The sequence below is a fragment of the Podarcis erhardii genome (assembly GCF_964252035.2).
Source record: "Podarcis erhardii genome assembly, chromosome: 3".
NCBI classification, from domain to species: domain Eukaryota; kingdom Metazoa; phylum Chordata; class Lepidosauria; order Squamata; family Lacertidae; genus Podarcis; species Podarcis erhardii.
This window is the reverse complement of record NC_138507.1, coordinates 43682809-43704911: the sequence shown is the minus strand read 5'-3', so window position 1 is coordinate 43704911 and position 22103 is coordinate 43682809. Positions and strand designations below refer to the sequence as shown.

The following is a 22103-nucleotide window of genomic DNA, read 5'->3' as shown; positions in this document are numbered from 1 at the left end:
GAAACACTTTAAGAAAAAGAAAATTGTTTATAGCAGGCAGATGGAACGAAAGTGGTGGACTTAACAGGTAGAAACAAAAGAAAGACAAAAGAATAATCTACATAACTGGAATAATTGGATTTACTTCCTTGAAAGGTCTAAGGCCAAGCAAGTTCATACATATTCTAGGAATGCTGTATGATTTTGGTTTTGCTTACTTGGTGTTGTGTCTTATGAGACTGAAGATCCTTTGCCTCCGGGTAAATTTCCACATATTGGGATGGTAATTTTTCAATAAGGTGGAAACCCCCCCCCATACATTTTTACACAGTTGATTTGATATATGCAACAACACCCCTTCTGCATGTCCTTTTTAAACTTCTTTTCCATGGCATTTACTTCTCCTCTACGCCCCTGCCAAAGCACACACTTCCAATCGCCAGCCAACACTTTGCCGAAACATGCATATCACTTAACACATTTGTGGAAAACATTTCCTCCTTGTGTCTTAAAGAACATGGTGGGGGTGCTTGGTGGCCCATTAAGGATGCATTACAGAGAGCTTCTGAGATACAGAGGTCAGTTCGGTGTTTCTCTTTCAGTTCAGTTATTTCTACCTCTGCCTCTATAAACATGTCCTATTCCTTCAAGACATGGAGCATCTCCACCCAAACAATTGCCCCTAAACATTGGCACGGAAACAACCTATGCGATGAGGTAGCAGCGTGTATCAACCAGTGCTGAAGAAATAAGGAATGTTTTCTAATACAGTACATCACAGCTTTCCAAACTTTTCATGTTGGTGACCCACTTTTTAGACATGCATCATTTCATGACACAGGAATTCAGTTTTGCTAGCAAACTGGAGGTTAAACTAACCCCTTTCCAGCCCCGGGAGGAGTGCAGGGAGCCTTTGCCCGACACACAGTTTGGAAAGCTCTGCAGCACATGCTGAGCCCATCTCTGTGTTACAGTAATACAGTGGTACCTCGGGTTAAGTACCGTATTTTTCGCTCTATAAGACGCACCAGACCACAAGACGCACCTAGTTTTTGGAGGAGGAAAACAAGAAAAAAAATATTCTGAATCTCAGAAGCCAGAGCAGCAAGGGGGATCGCTGTGCAGTGAAAGCAGCAATCCCTCTTGCTTTTCTGGCTTCTGGGATAGCTGTGCAGCCTGCATTCGCTCCATAAGACGCACACACATTTCCCCTTACTTTTTAGGAGGGAAAAAGTGAGTCTTATAGAGCAAAAAATACGGTACTTAATTCGTTCCGGAGGTCCGTACTTAACCTGAAACTGTTCTTAACCTGAAGCACCACTTTAGCTAATGCCGCGCTGCCGGAGCACGATTTCTGTTCTCATCCTGAAGCAAAGTTCTTAACCTGAAGCACTATTTCTGGGTTAGCAGAGTCTGTAACCTGAAGCGTATATAACCTGAAGCGTATGTAACCCAAGGTACCACTGTACATGGAATAGCCACCACGAGAAGGCTAGTAAGCAGACACTATATGACCACTGCAATGTGTAGACTGGCCCTAATTCAGGAATAGTTCCAACAACGACAGTGTTAAGAGCATGTTTAGGTATATGTCTGAACTTGCAGGCATTTTTTAAAAAAATTGTTACTGGACTTTGTATACTTGAGTTGTCTTTTTATTAAACAGAACTTGTCCAGATATATTGGCCTTCAGTCAAGAAAAAGGAAAACAGGAACCTCTTTCAATTCCAGCAAGCTGAGACAACTATATTATTAGACCGTGAAAGACCACGTTAATTCATGTGTTGCTGCTTCAAGTAAACAAGAATTCAAAAACACTGTTTTCTTCCTTTCTGTTTAAAGAGTTCTGTGTGTACTAGCCTGAATTCAGAATGATTTGAATACCTCCATAACTGTTCCAGTGTTTCCTCAGGCGTTTATTTTCATTATCTTTAGCCAGTGTGCTTTTTTTAAAACAAGAAGATAAGGAGTTTATTCTAAAATCTGTTCAAATATTGGAAGTCATATGCCCTCATGAACATTCACCCTCTACGGATGGTCAGAAATAATGTGTGAGGGCTCAAAGTGAAGAGGGGGACAGAGGTGCATTTGATGACTCCACCCTCAGAGTCCCTCCCATGTACCCACTCTTCCCCTCTACCTTTCTGCACTGAGCTACCAGTGGCACAAAAAATTGGCACTTTCAGGCACTGCAATACATTGTAAACCTATTCATTGCTTCAGATGGGAGACATTTCTTTTACAGGATTTATCTTACCCATTAAGATTGGACCCTGTCATTTCTGAACTCTGAGCTGTCTCCAGCCCTTAAAATTAGTGTGGGTTGAAAATGAACATTAGCAGCCTGTCAGTGAAATAATCTCAAAACATTTTTTTCACCTGCAAGCTTCCAAGATAACATGTCAGACGATGCTTCCAATGTTCTGGAAGAATAGGGTGAAAGGAGCCGCCTTGGAACTGAAGAAGGAAATACTACTGGGGAAGCAAGCTTAGGCTTACTGCAAAGGGCCTGAGCTCCTACCCAAATGAATGAATATAAAAGAGTGGTTCAGTTAGGGAAAGACATTAGAACTGAACCGAGCTACACTTGTGCCTAGCACAGATTTTTAGGGCTTGCACACAGCGCTTTATATTTATCCTAACCCGATTCCACTGAAAGAGATTCTTCCACACCGCATTGATATTCTCCCTGTTTAGAAGTGCAGAACTATTGCAGGAGTGGGACCTCACATTCCAATACTAAGGTAATGTATATTCCTGCTATAAGCAAGTGCAGCTGCATCTACAGTAGAATATGTGTCTGTAATTTTCCTTTGGGCATTCCTATAAAGATAGGTGAAACCCTGTCCCAAATGGGAATTGGGAGAATGGCTGCACTACACCTATGTAGCTACCAAATTTATAGCTCAAAGCTTTCTAAAATTATGTCACCTCTGAAGCAAGTCTAAAATTTAAGGCATAACTCACTCAAAGTTAAGAATTACAATATCCCATCTATTTCAATGGGAAAACTAAATGCATGCTTCAGTCTCACCCATGAGGTTCTTTCTGCATGCTCATGACATTTTTTCTGTTCAATTTGTCTTGTGCCCGCAAGAACCATCACAATCAACTCTCACCGGGAATTGCACAAAACTCCAACCATTCTAGGAGTGCAGAGGCCTCCTCCAAGATTTGACAAGTGCACTTGTCTTCCTTGCTATTTATGTGGAACTGGCAGGTGCACGGTCCATTCTTCTAAGGACTCACTGCCCAGCTACTTATATTTGATAGGCTAGTAGTTCCAGATGAATAGCCCTCTATTCCACCAGAATGATGCTCAGCTGTTTGGGGCACCTTCAAGTCACAGACTGGTGAACAGACTGTCAGCAACCTGGGGGGTCCATCCCCACAACCTTTTCCAGGGTTCAGGAATACACACTGTCTATAGGGTGGTAGCACAGACTGAAATCCAGTAATTCCTGGAGAAGTACATTCCTCCCTAGGAGAGCAACTGGAATCTTAGCTCCATGTTAGGACTAGAAGACATATTGAAGTTCTTGGTGCTTCCCAGGTGAAACAAATCTCCATCCTACCTATGTGTTAGGAAAGTGAGGTGAGGGGTGAGAGAGGTGAGGCCAGTTGCCAAGAAGCCTGGAATGTTGTGCAAATTGGCTGCCCCATATACATTTTTAGTATATGGGAGGCACCTGAGAAAGGCCACCTCCACCTCCTGGTCACCACCACCCCCTTCAAGTATCTCTGGTGCCATCCTTGACCCAAATGACCACTCTCTGGGGGAAGAGTCCTTGTGGCCACACCTACCATTAAAGACCTGCAACTTTCATTCCACTCATGTTGAACAGCAGCATGCGTTTAAACCGCTGGCCTCTGGAAGAATGGAATAAAAGCAACACAGGAGAAGCACCCTATTCCCAACTTCTTGGCTCCAGGCTAGGACAACATAAAATACAAAGACTCCTACCCTCCTTCCATGTGAAGAAATGTATATTTTTGTCATTTTACCATTTGTAAACATATATGGTTGGAAAACACTTTTGTTTCGAACAAGATTTTGGTGAAATTTGGAAGCTGGATTCAAAAATGCTAGATCAAAGTTTTCAAACCCTGTATATCACCCACCCCTTCCAAACCTTAATTCTGAAAAATCAGTAGGATTACACAGTATACTAGAAGCATTTACTATGTTCCCAGCCATTAGGGGATGAAAATTTTACTCATAGTCCTCTTCCCTAAAATATATTATTTACAGCTGGAGTAACATTCCCCAAGACAAACAGGATGCTCTCCTCCCTTTTAAAGCAGAGGTGGTGCTGTTTTTTCCAGGCAGCCCAAGATAACTTCATTTTGATTTCCCTCCCCCTAAAACCAATAATTTTGCAACTGCAAAATGCAATGTGCACTTTTGAGGAAAATATAGAAGTGGATTCACTGTTCAACTCTGCACATTTATGATGCTCTAGGCTTCTTTCCCTTGGAGAAGGAAGAACAGCAGAAAAAGAAGGAAAATTATTTCACATCTAAATGGTGTCTCATTTAAATGCAACTGGCCCAAGTTGGGGTGGGGGTGGGGAAATCAAATACTTTTGTCCGCACCACTTCCTCGAACAATTAGATTTTCAAAGCCAAAAGAACATTTATCAGAAAGAATGAATGGTTTGGGAGTGAGGTTAGTTCTCCATGAATTTGTAAGGAGTTTTTCTCTTGTTACCTTGGTAACGGCTACCTTGGCACCCTTGTTGATAAGCTGCACAACATTATCCAGTTGCCCTTTGTATGCAGCTATGAGAAGGCGTTCTGAAAGCACGGCGACCACATCCTGCTGGCTCATGAATTAGGAGAGAAAGGATTTCAGGACAAGCTGTGGGCAAGCTCCTCCAGCCCAAAACAAAAGCTTCACATCAGTCCAACTGCAGTGCACAGAGGGACCCCAGTTTGGTGGAAGATTGGATCCGTTGCTATGCCATCTTCTGCATCTGTGTAAAGGGGGAGGGAGAGGGGAAGAGACACAAAACATACTCTCAATCACATCATGGAAAACAAAACAGCAGCAATTACTCCTTTAAAAATTATTTGAAAAGCAGCAGGAGGAGTGGCAAACAATACCTGGAAGACTGAAAAAGCTAGAATGGTTGGATTCCTACATGCAACACAGAGGATTGGAGAAAGATATACTTTCGGAACATCCTTCTGCCGTCCATTTGTTTAACAGGAATATCAGTAGTTACAGTGCGTAAATGGCACTATATTTCTAACTCCACACCGCAGCGAATGCATGAAACCTGAGGGGAGAGGATGCGCTGCTCGGTAACCATCCTGCCTTCTCTTGTCGCTCCAGGATGTTCATTTGTAAGCCTGCTTTCCCTCCACAGCCTTTCCATTAATGGACAGCAACACGGCACCTCCTCCCTTACTGGTGTACTCACTTTCACAGAGTACAACCTCCGGCGTGTGTAGGTATCAATCCATTATCTATGTCTAAATGTCTTCCAGCAGGAGTCTCGTGATTGTTAAGAATATCGTAAAACTGACTCGCTCGTGATCTCAATCAGCACTGCACTCTCAGGATCTGTTGCCAGAGATTATTCTTTGGGAACGGCACCCAAAGAGCAAAAGTATCCCCAATAATATGCAGGTTTTATGGCTATTTTGCTGTGATAATAACAATACTTTAATTATTTACACCCCACCCATCTGGCTGGGTTTCCCCAGCCACTCTGGGCGGCTTAACAACATCTCCAAAAACATAATAAAAACATCATTCCTTAAAAACTTCCCTAAATAGGGCTGCCTTCAGATGTCTTCTAAAAGTCAGATAGTTGAATAATTCTATCACTTATACCCTGTCCATCTGGTTGGGTTTCCCCAGCCACTCTAAAAACATAACAACATATCTAAAAACATGTGAGAGGGAGGTGGTTGGTTGTTGTTTTTTGTCCTAAATTTATTTACAGATATACCGGTAACTATGTTTTAATTATCAGGGCAGATAAAATAATGAAGAGATTGGTACACTTTTCTTTTCTGTCCACACAACACTTGACAAAATGGGTTGCTCATTTTGCCATGGGAAACACAAAGAAGCTTTATGAAAGAAATGCCACAGCTCAGGGGTAGAGCATCTGCTTTTCGTGCAGAAGGTCCTGGGTTCAAATCCCTGGCATCTGTCTCCTGCCTGAACCCTGGAGAACTGCTGCCAGTAAATGCAGACAAAACTCAGCTAAAAGAAACAACGGTCTGATTCAGTTTAAGGCAGTGTCAGGGACTGATAGGGCTCTGAAGAGTGTGTGGCAGAGGCGGCGGACCAGGAGAGGGGACCATTGGTACTTAAATATCATAAATATCCCTTGGAACAAGTGAGGCGGGACATTTATATACTATAATATGTCTTGTAAACATATATAATTAAACCTTCATCGCACATTTAACACATGAAAAACTCTCTAGCAACACTCCCCAAGACTTGTAGAGAGGTAGAAGCTAATTAATTAACAGAATTATCTCAGTATTCCCACTTTACTACTGTAATGGCTAATGTCTCAAAGCCTGATTTTATACTCTTCGGCAACTCACCCCAGATTATTGTACTAATAATTTTCATTGAGGCATCACTAGAATCTTTTTCATTCCATACAGTGATTTAGAGGTCCTGTCTTCTCTTTTGCTGACTGGATCCTTTACCATCCTTTCAATCTTGCTTATTGTGGATTATACTAACTCGGCAGAACAGCATCTCTTTAAAAACTGTTTGAGGTCTCTCAGTATTTGGATGGCTGTCCACCACAGCCATTGCAACAGCAAATGATGTAATGAGGGGAGGGGGACCTTGTCTTACTTGCATCTAGCCTTTCTGTTATGACAAAACAGCAGACTTGCCTCTATCTCTCTCAAGTAAGATGAATTCTGCTACCTGCTACCCCCCCCAAAAAAAGGAAACTAAAAGGAAAAGAGGAAGAGAGAGACTATGCCAGGAAACAGCAAGGAAAAAGTTGATCCTGTATGGTCTCAGGCTCCATCCACACTACAGCACATTTAAAGCACATTTAAAGCACATCCATCCCAAGAACTGTTGATCATGAAGGGCGCTAGGAATTGCAGCTCTGTAAGGGCTAAGGGACGCGGGTGGCGCTGTGGGTAAAACCTCAGCGCCTAGGACTTGCCGATCGCATGGTCGGCGGTTCGAATCCCCGCGGCGGGGTGAGCTCCCATCGTTCGGTCCCAGCTCCTGCCCACCTAGCAGTTCGAAAGCACCCTTAAGTGCAAGTAGATAAATAGGTACCGCTTTATAGCGGGAAGGTAAACGGCATTTCCGTGTGCTGCGCTGGTGCAGGCTCGCCAGAGCAGCTTCGTCACACTGGCCACGTGACCCGGAAGTGTCTCCGGACAGCGCTGGCTCCCGGCCTCTTAAGTGAGATGGATGCACAACCCTAGAGTCAGACACGACTGGCCTGTACGGGCAGGGGTACCTTTACCTTTAAGGGCTAAACTAGTTCCCAGGATTTGGGGTGGGGTGGGAGGTGTCCTCAGCTTCTTGTCTAACCTATAGCTTGGTAAGAAACAAACTTTAATCTTTCAAATAAATACAAATAAGTGTATGGATCACAAAAGGATAAACCACTCACTCTTGAACCGGAAGTCTTTACCCTTTTCCTATGTCTGAGTTTCCAAATCATCTAGCTAGAAGTCATTGCTTTAGCAGGGAGGCCATCATAATGCCTCTCAAGAGTCATGCTGAAACCTCTGGTTAACATCCGTTGATGCTAATTTAGTCTCAAATGGGAACAGGTGCTTAGTGCTGCAGTAAAGCAATAATAAAGCTTTGCTGCCAATTGGTTTCCAGCCCCAATTCAAAGTGCTGATTTGGCCTATAAAGCCTTATGTGGCTCAGGACTACAATACCTATAGGACCGCCTCTTCCAGCATGAACCAGCCAGAACCCTGCAATCATCTTATTTGTGTGCCCCTTCCATGAGAGGTCTGGAAGGTGGCAACACAAGAACAGGTCTTTTCTGTGGTGGCTCCCTATTTGTGGAATGCTCTCCCCAGGGAGGCTCGCCTGACACCTTCCTTCCTTCTCTTCAGGCACCAGGCAAAAGCATTCCTCTTCAACCAGGCCTTCAGCTTTCAGCTGTTAATTCCATCTACAGCCTTTCATCATTACCATTATCATTGTATGTTGCCTTAAAACCAGGCTCAAGGGGGCTTACAACATGAAAATATTTACATAATTACAAAAGTAGTCTTAAACAATAAATAGAACACATCAAAAAAGATCACAATCAAATTGAAGTTTCAGCATTAATCATAAGATCCAAAAATAATGTAACACAAAATTAATATCAGTAACAGCAACAACAAAAACCCCAACAACCTCCCCCCTATAAACAATAGTATTATTATAGTACGTATTTTCTGTTTTGTGTTGTAAATCACCCTGTGGTCTCTTGCTAAAGCGTGGTATTATTATTATTATTATTATTATTATTATTATTATTATTATTTCCATACTCCCACCTTTATCAATATGAAATGACATGAGAAGATCTTAACACCATGTGTGTGTTCAAATTCCAAGTTCCTTAATGCACAAATGCTCTTGAAATAACAAGCTAAAATCTGTGGCAAAAAAAGAAAGAAAGCCCATCTTCACCCCACCCTGCAGAAAAGAGAATCTGCCAGCTAGGAGGACACAGATTTAGCAATGAAAATCACTCTTCCTAATGCTGCTTATGAGAAGATATGAGAGAAAGCAAAAGGGATAGTTTGACTGACAAAAAGAATTAGTATTTCAGACCCACAGCAATGAGGCAATGATGTAATCAGCTTCCAGATAATGGAATCCAAGAATATCCCTCAATGACTCATTCACTGCTGCATCGACAGTTAACAGGAGGGAAAAAGGCATCTCAAAGCAACAAGGATGGGTGGCTTTGAGATAAGGTTAGAAATGTCCAGGTTTTAGTCCTTTTCAACACTGAATGTATACCATGAGACAGTTCCAAGTTGAACTTTATTTAAGGAGAGATTGTATGTGCCGACTAGACTGAATACACATGGGAATTGGGGAAATCATGGATGAAGCTCTGCTGCATTGAGGAATCATAAACGCCCCTTCTAAAACAAAACAAGCTACAAAAATGTATGGAGATGGATAGTTAAACCTTGTGCACCCACACTTATGTCATGTTGTTATTCTGCATGCTGGCCAAACTGGACCAAGCTACATGTGATGCAAAGAAATCTGCAACAAGATCTCACAATGTATTTTTCTTTGTCTTCCAGAATGCACTAGGGGCAAGGCTCCGGGGAATGAAAGGTTAAACTCTTTCCCACAGTTTATATTAGCTGCCGAGAGTGGGCAGAGCAATGGTACCCAATACCCACATTGCAGCTGTCTCCCCCCCCCCCGAATAATAGCAATTCATTAAGTTTAAAGTCATGAAATTGGTGTGATGGGGAAAGTCAACTAAAACCTCCCATCCCAGAAAAAGACTGGCCCCAATCCAATTTGGAGGACCATGTAGCTGCTTTTGATTATTAAAAAAAGACTCTGGGAGATCACGCCACAGATCTCCCGGCCATGACACTTCTTTTCAGCTCTCGCTTGCCCTTGTACTGTGCTTTCTCCCTGCTGCCACTGCCCATACAAAAAAGTGACCCCATACTAGGCAATTTTCATTTTGCATGTTGCTTTTTCTTTTCAGTAAGATTCCCCCTGTGTTTCCCTGATTTTGAATTTATATTTAAAAGTAGACAGAAATGATACTTGTGAAATTGACAGCCTAAGGACAAAATCAACTCACTCTTAGTTTATTTAGCCTCTCTTGCTGCTTCCGACCTGTTTGTACGTTCTGTAGAAAGCATGAATGCCAGGCTCGTGTTCCCAGCCAATGTCTAATCTTGCCATCATATCTGGAGCCAACCATGTTCTTTACTTAAGACTCGACATAAGTTCAGCATAGGCTGACGTTGGGTAAATATCTGAACAAGGCGGGAAAACATGTTGGGGTACATAAGCTTGGCTGAGTTACAAGAGCCTTTATAGGATTGGAGGAACGAACTAGGAATGCCAAATATTGGTTGGCAATATTCACACTTCATGAACGTTAACCATGAAAATGTGCCAGTGTGGGAAAGAGGAAAGCAGTTTTGGTTAACTATGATGTGCAATATCAGTTGCAGAAATGGAAGAAATGTTGAATCTTCACTTTATGTTATGTTTAAATATGTTGAGTCCGCTCTACCATGTTAAAGATGGAGTAGATTAATCATGGGATTCTGTTCCTTCACAATTCCTGGACTGCTGCAGGGAGAACCGGGCAGGATGAACCTAATAAAGAAGGGGCTAGGTTGGAGGTCTTTCAGGACCAAGGTGATGTGTGCCTCTTATATCAAGGTCAGCCTCTGGCTTGAGGGTCAAATACAGCCATCTAGCCAGTTCCTGGGCCCCAAGCCACACCCCACAATGCCCATGTCCCATACTCTTCCTGGCTGCTTTTATCTGGCTGGAATCTGTCCTCGGACTTTTTCTTTGCCTGAACAGAGGGTGAGCAGTTGTGGGTGTGTGCAGAAACTCCCGACTTTTACATGGCTAGAATGTACAAAAGAATGAAATCCATTGCTCTGCACACTTTTGCCTCTGGTTCCACTCAGTTTTTGCCTTAGACCCTACCCACCACTTGTGTGCACCCCACCTACCTCTGAAGGTTGCCCATGAGGAAATGGAATCCTCCAGCTGAAAAAATGTCCCCCACACCTATTTTACAGTAAACAGTACTTGGTCACATCTGATAAATGCCACTTCACTCACGAAAATTATGCAAGGTCAATATATACAAAAACTGAGAACATTAAGGACATGGTCTTAGTTGTGCTTTTAATGAATTTTGCTCTTAACGTTATGCGAAAATCAATCATTAAGGTCTAAGGCAAGCAGTGCTGCCAAGAAAATCATAAATACATTTTATAACTTTCTATTTGTGGCCTAATTTTTCAATTTCCCAGCCAGCCTGGAAAGGGTTGCATTTGAAACAGGACACTCTGTTTCTAACAGAACGTCATGACGCGCTATACAAGATCAGCTGACCAGTGGAGTAATTGAATTCTGCTTCTTTAAAAATAGAAACACAACACACTCAAATAGTTCATTTAATCTCCAGCAGTTGTTAAATAATTCATTATTTTCGAAACAGATTTTTAAAAAGCACATCTTTATTATACACAAAGGAAAACTACACTTTATAGACTAGGATCCAAAGGATCACACATGTCAAAGACAGAAGCAGGAACAGAGGGTGGGGATCTCAACTTTTTTCAGACCAAGGGACGTGACACCACCTGCTACAGCATCTGCATAACTGATGGACTTTCCTTGCTAGGGTGACCCAAAGGAAAAGAGGACATGGGCTCTGTTCCTTCCAGCAGCACATAAGAGAATGAATTCCAGCAGGGTTAGAAAAAGGAACAGGAGAGCAGTGTCTCTCTAGTAATCAATTTGCATTCCTGGGCAGAACTCTTAGAAACATAATGCCATGATTCATTTATGGAAAAGGAAATTTCAAAGTATGGTTTTGCATCTGTTTGCTTTCCCAACACAAGTCAACAGTCTTTCTGCTAATGGCACTTCTTCTTTTGCATGAGAATGATTCTCCTTTTTATCCTGTAGCTGGCTCACAGTTCAGGGAGGGTTGTAGCTGCCACAAAACACAGACTACTTGTTCGCACAACAACCCAACAACCCAAATTATGACTTGCTAGGACCATACAAACGTGTGGGTTTCCCACAGAGGAGCTTCTAGGTCTTTTTACTCTCATGCCTTGTTTTATATTTGCTCCTTTGTCCAAAAGGAAAGGACTCAAATACACTGGTATCTCTGGTTGCGAACGGGATCCGTTCCAGAGGCCCATTCGCAACATGAGCAGAACACAAACCACGTCTGTGCGTGCACGGGTCACAATTCGCCACTTCTGCGCATGCGCATGATGTCATTTTGCACGCCTGCACATGTGTGAGCGGCGAAAGCCAGAAGTAACCCTTTCCCGTACTTCCGGTTCACCATGGGACGCAACCTGAAAACGCTCAACCTGAAGCAAACATAACATGAGGTATGACTGTAATGCTGAAGGAGATAGTGCTTATTCCAGTCACATTTTCAGCATGTTTTCCTTTCTGCCTCTTTTCTCTCGCTCCTCCCTTCTCCTCAACTCCTCCTCAACTTATTAAACACCAAATCATAATCAATAATTTTAAGGGGTTTTTTCTACAATCTAGCAGTAAATAGATTTTATGAAATAAATAATTAACAGACTACAATGCCATGCTAAGGTGTGGATTAGGATACCATCCAAACTGGGCTCGTGCTTTCTCTTCTCTAACCATGAGCTATAGCTATGGTTTGTTCTTCACTGTAGCTCATAAATTAGCCAAGAGAGAGCTTAGCCATGGGCCAGTGTTTTGATTACACGCTAAGCCAAACCTTGGCTTAGTTCAAGGGTGTTGCAGCAGCCCAAAGGACCAGAGAGAAAGCAAGCTCCTTTCAGGGAGCCTGCACATTTGCATGGTACCAATAATAGTTTGGCTTACCATGTTGAATGGATAAAGTCAGTGTCTTTCTTGTGGGGTTAATTCCAGGTTGGTTGTTTTTTTTCCTGGGAAGGCTGCAGTTGACCCCTTTCAGCCCAGGTAGCCCATAAAAGATGAAGTCATAAATTCCCTAAATATGACAACTTTGTCAGTCAGTAACCTGCTCTTTATTGTTTAGAACAGGCTTCCTCAGCCCTCCAGATGTTTTGAGACTACAATTCCCATCATCCCTGACCACTGGTCCTGCTAGCTAGGGATCATGGGAGTTCATGTAGGCCAAAAACAGCTGGAGGTCCAAGGTTGAGGAAGCCTGGTTTAGATGCTTGGCTTCCAACAAGCCTTATAGACACCCACTTCCTACATCAACCAGATTAAGAAATCCCTCTGCCTTTTTCCCACACCCTTACAGCACATTACCTTTCGTCTCAATATATTAGTTAACAATCAGGGCAAGGATGAAAAGTGCCTGCACAATATAACTTCTATTTTCATGGCAGCTGAAGCAAAGCCATATTCCTGAATCACCCTCAGTTTCTGGTGGATGGAGTTCTGAATTTCTAGTTTCATATTCACATTTTGAATGGATGGCTGCTCATGAATAGGATTTTAGGGCAGACACAGACAAGATAGGGCCTAACAACCCCCCTGAAAGCCCAGGGTTCCCTGACAGTTTATTTTTTGTTCTGACCCTTCCAGTCTTTCTGTGTTCTCGTTTCTTAATATATGCATCCCTGCTTATTAGGGTGATTTCCCCGCTTCTACGCAAATGAGGAAACGAACTTAAGCAGGTGCTTGACACCAGTCAGACATTGGCACTGGATCCCTGCCAACCCTACTGGCAGACTACTTAGCATAAGAGGGGGGTGCACAGATTGTTTTTTTTCCCCAGGGAAAGAAAGGGTCAATACAAGCTGAAGAAACTTGTCTTTGTCAACTCAAGCAAGTTCACCGTTTCTGCCTTTGCTGTGGAGATCTGTAATTCATGCCTTTTGCCAATAACAATGTGCACCATTGACATGGCCTGCAGGCCTACTAGGCTTTTAAAATACAATGATATCTGATATGTACCCATCCTCACACAATATTTTTTTTCCTGAAGACCTTTGCACCACACTGCGTAATCTCCACTGCAAAGTTTTAAGTGGCATTAATGTATAAACAGTACCTAGATTAGTAATTGCGCAAATACAATTAACAAATGGTAACTACAGAAAGCAAATGTGCATTCATGATGCTGTGGTCTCTCTTCCAAAAATACAACATGGAAGGGTTGTTTTTTTAAGACAGAGATAGCATTTTAATTGCAATCACACAATGGTTTGAACAAATTATGAATCAATTCCGTTGGCTTACTAAATGCACCCAGTTAGCACTGTTTCCCAGCTTTCTTAAAATATATAGAACAGCAACTTACTGGCATGTATCCTGGTCCATAGTAAAGACTGCCCACTTTTGAAATAGTTTATTTGAATATTATGCACTTCTAACAGTGGAAGTCTACATGTTAACTCAAGACTGTATAAAATCAGGCTGACTCCAAGGTATATACATATACAATTGCAGTCTAAAATTATTGAAATTGATTGTATGTTTGTGTATTTAAATCGTATTCTGTTTTCAATTTGCACATTACAGACAAAAGGTAAACCAGCTTCTGTTTACTCAGTAAATTTTAGTGCAACAAGGCTAGAATTCAACCCAACTTAGAAATAATGAAATTTGATTTGTGACCATGCATCATACATACATTTAAAAAGACATGAGTCCTGTGTTGGTTAATGCTACTTTTAAGGATGGTTGTTGTTGTTGTTTAGTCGTTTAGTCGTGTCCGACTCTTCGTGACCCCATGGACCAGAGCACGCCAGGCACTCCTGTCTTCCACTGCCTCCCGCAGTTTGGTCAGACTCATGTTTGTAGCTTCGAAGACACTATCCAACCATCTTGTCCTCTGTCGTCCCCTTCTCCTTGTGCCCTCCATCTTTCCCAACATCAGGGTCTTTTCCAGGGAGTCTTCTCTTCTCATGAGGTGGCCAAAGTATTGGAGCCTCAGCTTCACGATCTGTCCTTCCAGTGAGGAGGAGGAACCGGCAAGCCACTCCAGTATCCCTGCCCTCCAGTATCCCTGGAGGAGGAACCGGCAAGCCACTCCAGTATCCCTGCCAAGAAAACTCCATGGACAAAGACAACTTTTAAGGATAGCCCCCCAAATTATCTAAATGTCAGAGAAATACAAAAATATAATACCTGCACCTGGGTTTTGATATCATCATGCACTGTTATGTATGGCAATACTGTTTAGGTGTGTTTGTGCAGTACGTGCTATTTTGGAATATTGTTTGTTTCTTATAATAAAAGGTTTTTTGTCTGTTAAAAAAAAAACAGACAAGGTGTTGGTATATTTGTACCTTTACTGGACAACTAATAAGCAGTTGGAAGAGGCAAGCACTGTGAAACCTCCATTATTTAACCATAATTTCACAGTTGCAAAGCTAAGCAGGATCTGGTATGGTTTCAAATTGGATGTCCGACCGCATGTTGAGATTCCTGCATTGCAGTGGGGTGGGCCTGATGAACCTCGGGGTCCCTTCCAACTTTACAATTCTATGAGTCTATGAGATACACCTAAGCTTGTTAATTGATTGCATAAGGATCTTTACTTGCATGAAATATGGATTTGGGATGAACAAGTTCAAGACTACCATGTGTTTAAAGTTAAATGTTTTATCACACACTGTACAGTTATTAACTTCCTGAAGTGTTTTAAGTATGAATGAGAAAAACAGACACATGAAAAAGAAGGGGAAAAGAGAGAAGAATAAAGGCATGAAACCCATGGCATTTGGCTAGGAGGACCTTAGCTATTCAAATAAGTCCCTTTTGATATAAGCTCCTTTTGAAGATTTAAGGGAAATGTTCAAACAAACTCTGGTAGTTCAAAGATAAGGAGATATTGAGTGGTTTCTGTACTCTGCTTTATTAGGGTCAGAATTTTCTTCTCATGTGCAAAATTAAAGCTTAGGTGCTTATGAGGTTAGGACATTAAGAATCTTTAAATAAATGCATAAAGTTTCCAATAAAAGAAAAAAAGTTAATCCCACAAAGAACAATTAAGCCTCAAATCTGCCTGATATATAAACAGAGCATTCTGCTTTAGCTGTCCATGCCATAGGAGGTATTTGATCTTTTTTTTATAACAGAAGGAAATAACCATCTTTGAATGGTTATCTAGGGCATGGATTATCATCATCCTAATCACAATAATAATTTATAAAACCAAGCCTTATGAGGAGATGGGTATGTTTAGCCTGGAAAAGGGGAGACTGAGAGGAGATATGATGGCCGTCTTCAAATATCTGAAGGGCTGTCACATGGAGGGAGCATGCTTGTTTTCTCCTGCTCTGGAGGGTAGAACTTGAACCAATGGCTTCAAGTTACAAGAAAGCAGTTTCCCACTAAACATCAGGAAGATCTTTCTGACCTTAAGGGCTGTTCAGCATCGGAATGGCCTCCCTCAGGAGGTTGTGGAGTCTCCTTCATTGGTGGTTTTTAAGCAGAGGTCAGATGCATTGCAGATTCCTGCATTGCAAGGGTTTGGACAAGCCTACAATTCTTTGATTCTAACATTTACTAAGCACTGTACACAGATTAAAAACAAGGCAGTCCCTGTTCGTAGGCTTACTACCTAAAAGACACTGCAAAACCATTAAAAAAAGAGATAGGAAGGTGATAAGAAACTAGGTCTATGGGCAGCTACAAGTTCTGAAACATTTTACAGCAGTTATTATATGAAGACAAACTTGGATGTAAACCGTTTTGGGAGGAGAGGAGCAAAATGAGAGTTGGTCCCTCAGCCCTGCTGTCAAATCTCTCTTCAGTGCTCACTCACAGTGGGCAAAAACTACCACATCCTGCCAATGTGCCTCAAAGTTTTCATGGGGCGTATAAAACAAAGATTGTTAATGGTGATCCCAACACAGCCCGAAAGAAATAAGAGTCTTCCCTTTTTTCCTAACCTTTATTCAAAAACTTCTTCTTAGGGTTGCTGGATGCACCGGATGTTTTGAATAAAAAGTTTGAGAGCAGGAAGTGTCTCTCTCCTGCCACCTGCAAAAAAAGGTGGTGGGAGAAACTGAGCAGGAGGATTTGCCGGAAAAAGAATAGAGTGCATCAGCAAACCTTGCATACATTCAATAACAACAGTCCTGTATTAACATCTGCTGCAAAAATTAAAGTGGCAAAGACAACCAGATGCCAAGTACAAATGAATACATATGCTCACAGCCAAGCAAATAGGATTTATCATGCGAGAGACACTGACCAAATGTCAGTGAGCCCTTTGTGCAAAACTTAACAGGTCAGGTTGTGGAAGGAAATAAACGGCCCACTGGCAAAGCAGTTAAAGATAGTGTTAAAAATGGAAAGCACTGTCAGCGCAAGGAGAGACGGGTGGTGGCAATCCTACACACAGACTTCTTAAATCTACTGAATGGGATCAACACATAGCTGCCAACGTTTCCCTTTTTTTAAAGGGAAATTCCCTTATTCCGAATAGGATTCCTCGTAAGAAAAGGGAAAAGTTGACAGCTATGGATCAACAGCTTCAAAAGATTCAGGACTGCAGCCAAACTCTAATTATGCAGTCGCAATTGTTGTTGGCCTTGCTAAAGGTTTCCTTTGGTTTTATCAATAAATGCAGTTTCTATCTCACATTTGGTTAAACCCTCAGACAACAAATAAATCATGGCAGAAGCTGGGTAAGATACCCCTGAACTGCATCTTAATCTCTCTCAATTTCTTACAGTTCCAGTTCTGTTGGGACATATTCACACCATGTGTTTAAAGTGCTCTTGTGCCACTTTAACTGCCATGGATGAATCTGGGAACAATAGTGTGTTGAAGGGTGTTGAGAATTCGAAATCTGTGAGGTCAGCACCCTTAACACACTTTATTTCCCAGGATTCTTTGGCGGGAGCAGTGATTGTTGAAGTGGTATAAAAATATTCTGAATGTATGATGCGGATGTTAATCTCAAAATTCCAAAACAGTTTGTTTTAGGACCAATTCTAACTTTATTTCACCTGCATAGTATCCAGAGAATTCTCTAGAATGCAGGGGAGAGATTCCATACCGCTTGATTCATCACCTCCAGGAATAGCCATCACTGGCAAGAAAACTGTCCATGTGATCAGAAGCACTCAGCATTAAGGTAAGATAAGTGGGCTGATACAGGAACATTGTAGATAGGAATGTAAGAAAAGCCTTGCTAGAACAAAGCAGAGCCAAAGTCAATCTAGTGCAGAGATGGTGAAACTGTGGCCCTCCAGGTGTTACTGGATTGCAGCTCTCATAATCCCTGACTATTGGTCATGCTGGCTGGGGCTGACAGGAGTCTAATAACATCTGGAAGGCCACGGCTTCCTATTCCTGATGTAATCCAATCTTCTCCTTCTGACAATGACCAGCCAGGTGCTTCTGGGAAGCTTCCAAGTAGGGCACGAAAGCAGCAGCTCTCCTACGTGTGTGTCTCCAGCATCACTTTTTAAATGTATAGCGCCTCTTAACATAGAGCAGGGGTAGGCAACCTAAGGCCCAGGGGCCGGATGTGGCCCAATCGCCTTCTCAATCTGGCCCACAGACAGTCCGGGAATCAGCGTGTTTTTACATGAGTAGAATATGTCCTTTTATTTGTCCTTTCAGGGCTCTACCATCGCCATCGATCCCCGGCATTGAATGTGTTGGCCTAGTGTGGGGCTCCGAGGTGAGCTTGGCTGTCTGGCTGGTGTACCGGCCACCCAGCGCACCAGCAGCCACCCTGTCAGGCCTGCTGGAGGCGGTGGCCGGCTGGGCCTTGGAGTTCCCTAACCTATTGGTATTGGGGGACTTCAACATCCATGCTGATGCCACTCCCTCCTTGCAGGCTCTGGACCTGGTGTCTTCCATGGCGACACTAGGGCTCTCCCAGTTTGTTTCGGGCCCCACACATCAAGCAGGCCACACGCTGGATCTGATCTTTGGCATCGGTATAGATGTGATCATGTTTCCTTCGATGAAGGTGCCATGGTCTGATCACTATGCCCTGAAAGCCAGGATTGACGTTCCACCCCCACCCTGCTTGGGTGGCGAGCCAATTTGGGCTCGCCCGCAAAGGCTGATGGACCCTGATAGATTCCGTCAAGCCTTGCGGGACCTTTCTCCCCCTGGCGACTCATTGACTGAGCTTGTTGAGGCCTGGAATACCCAGCTCCTGGCAGCCATCAATGAGATCGCACCTAAGCGCCCTCTGCGACCCCGCAGAAACCGGGCTCCCTGGTTTACCGAGGAGCTCCGGAAAATGAAGCGGGACCTCAGACGGCTAGAGCGAGTATGGCGGGGTGCCCGTGACGGAGCCTCAAGAACATCTTATAGGGTTTTTATGAAAACCTATGAGATGGCAGTGAAGGCCGCTAAGAAGTCTTACTTCTCGGCCTCCATTGCATCCGCTAGCTCTCGCCCGGCGCAATTATTTAGTATAATTCGGCCTTTAACGTCCCTCGAAGGACAGCCAAATTTAAATAACAATTTGACACACAGCTGTGAGGCATTTGCGAGCTTTTTTGCGGAGAAGGTCTTGTTGCTCCGCCATGACCTCCCTGCCAATTTGGATACAATAAAGGAACTGGAGGCCCCTCGACTGTCCTCGGGTCCAGTATTGGACCACTTTGACCGGATATCCCCAGCCGATGTGGACAGACTCCTCCGAGCTGGAAAGCCCACCACATGTCCTCTCGACCCGTGCCCGTCCTGGCTGATTAGAGCGTGTCCAGACGAGGTGCGGGCCCCCCTGGGGGATATCATCAATCTGTCCCTTGGCACCGGGACATTCCCAGGGGAACTGAAGGAGGCAGTGGTGCGCCCGCTCTTAAAGAAAACATCATTAGATCCCTTAGATCTATCCAATTACCGCCCGGTTTCGAATCTTCCATTCCTGGGTAAGGTGATTGAGAGAGCGGTTGCTGAACAGCTTGGTAGGTTTCTGGATGAAACATCGGCTCTGGATCCATTCCAGTCCGGCTTCCGCGCTGGTCATGGGACTGAGACGGCTCTGGTCGCCCTAACAGATGACCTCCGCAGGCAGCTGGATCGAGGCGGGTCGGGGCTGCTGATTCTTCTAGACCTGTCAGCAGCCTTCGACATGGTCGATCACGAACTCCTGGACCACCGCCTTGCCGACGTGGGGATCCAGGGCACAGTCCTTCAATGGCTGCGCTCGTTTCTCTCCGGTCGGGGACAGAGGGTGGCGCTTGGGGGGGAATTGTCATCCCGCCACTCCTTGGTGTGTGGCGTGCCCCAGGGTGCAATACTCTCCCCAATGCTTTTTAACATCTTTATGCGCCCCCTCGCCCAGCTTGTCCGGAGTTTTGGGCTGGGCTGCCATCAGTATGCTGATGACACCCAACTCTATCTGTTGATGGACGGCCACCCGGACTCTGCCCCAGACACACTGATCAGATGCTTGGAGGCTGTGGCTGGATGGTTACGTGGGAGCCGGCTGAAGTTAAATCCTTCGAAGACAGAGGTCCTCTGGCTGGGACGGGACGACAGGGGGCTGAGGGGGCAACTCCCATCTCTTGCGGGGGTGCAATTAGTGCCAGCACCGTCCGTTAAGAGTTTGGGTGTAATCTTCGATACCTCCCTCTCTATGGAGGCGCAGATTGCAGCTATAACAAAGGCGGCATTCTTTCATCTCCGCCAAGCTAAGCAGTTGGCTCCTTACCTCTCACGCCCCGACCTAGCCACTGTGATCCACGCGACGGTCACCTCCAGACTGGATTATTGTAACTCGCTCTACGTGGGGCTGCCCTTGAGACTGACCCAGAAACTCCAGCGGGTGCAAAATGCTGCAGCGAGACTCCTTACGGGGTCTTCGCTTAGAGATCACATTCATCCGGTGCTATACCAGCTGCACTGGCTCCCGGTGGAGTACAGGATCAGGTTTAAGGTGCTGGTTTTAACCTTCAAAGCCCTATACGGCCTAGGGCCCTCGTACCTACGGGACCGCCTCTCCTGGTATGCCCCACAGAGGAACTTACGATCTTCAAATAAAAACATCTTGAAGGTCCCAAGCCACAGAGAGGTTAGGCTGGCCTCAACTAGAGCCAGGGCTTTTTCGGCTGCGGCTCCAACCTGGTGGAACGCTCTCTCACAAGAGACAAGGGCCCTGTAGGACTTGACATCTTTCCGCAGGGCCTGCAAGACAGAGCTGTTCCACCTGGCCTTTGGTCAGGGCGCAGCCTGACTCCCTCCTCTGGCAATCTTTACAAAACTTTAGTTTATGGTTGCCATCAATTTTGATTTTAATTCATTTTAATCCATTTTTATAATGTTTTATAATGTTGTACTGTTTTAGTGTTGTTAGCCGCCCTGAGCCCGGCTTCGGCTGGGGAGGGCGGGATATAAATAAAATTTATTATTATTATTATTATTATTTAAAATGCATCTCTGGGTTATTTGTGGGGCATAGGAATTCGTTCATTTCCCCCCAAAAAATATAGTCTGGCCCACCACATGATCTGAGGGACGGTGGACCAGCCCACGGCTGAAAAAGGTTGCTGACCCCTGACAAAGAGGTTCCATTTACTTACAGATACTATCATATATCAATATTCTATTTCTAGTCCCTATTTTTTAATTTTTTTTTTACCCCAAGCAAACTATTACCCGGGGGAAACAAAGACCATACTTAACATCTACTGGCAGACTTAAATTAATCTATGTAATAGGCAATCTGGACAGCTTAACGCTGCAGACCAGTGAAGAAAACAACATCTTGTATCAGCTTGTACATTAAGTTAACAACAGTAAACAACAACAGCATGGTATCTCCTGAGTCCTGAATCTATGGAGCTATGAAATGACATGATGGACAACAGTCACAAATTACTTGTGTAGTATAATTATTGAGCAATCCCATATATATATAAACAGAGCTGCAGTTTGCTTGAGAGAAAACAGTTGGTGGAGTCCTGTTCACGTTTCACTTTTCAAATGGTTAATGATCAGACTATAAATGAAATGTTTTTTAATCCCCAGGAGAAACAATTACCCCTCCTTCCTTCCTTAAAAAAAGTCAAAAGTATATTATAAATTAATCCTTAGCCATCTGGCTTCCTTGAACAATTATATATAGATGAAGAAAGGCCTTAACCTATTTCCAATATCCATATAAGCACTGAATATGGCAGAATGTAGTCATTTCTCTATCCACATTATTAAATCATATTTGGTGATTTTGCTTATATCCAAAGCAGTCACCAGTTAAAGATGCAGAAAGGGACATATTTCAGAAGTCCAAGAAGGGATTTTCAAAATGGCTCAAAGATGCTGATCCAGTGAGAACTCTCTTGTGAGAAAGATGTTATGACTGAGTGGAGCAGTCTTCCCCAACGTGGTACCCACCAAATGTTTAAGACTAGTGCTCCCATCATCTCAGAGCACAGACCATGCTGGCTGGGGCTGATGGGATTTGTAGTCCAAAACAACTGAAGGGCACCTGTTGGGGGAA

The 22103-nt window shown here is 43.6% G+C and overlaps 1 protein-coding gene across 11 annotated transcripts in view; it reads right to left on the bottom strand.

Annotated features, from left to right (window-relative positions):
• Window positions 1-22103, bottom strand: part of ANKRD6 (ankyrin repeat domain 6) — a 68838-nt gene that overhangs the window by 28828 nt on the left and 17907 nt on the right. For 9 of the 11 annotated variants that reach the window (XM_081856956.1, XM_081856964.1, XM_081856963.1 and 6 more), the window contains exon 2: window positions 4691-4955. In XM_081856956.1, coding sequence (XP_081713082.1) covers window positions 4691-4810 — 120 coding nt within the window. In that variant the 5' untranslated portion in view covers window positions 4811-4955. Of the gene's footprint in view, window positions 1-4690; window positions 4956-5085; window positions 5398-22103 lie in introns of those variants that run through there. The other 2 variants (XM_081856960.1, XM_081856967.1) reach the window with 2 other exon arrangements.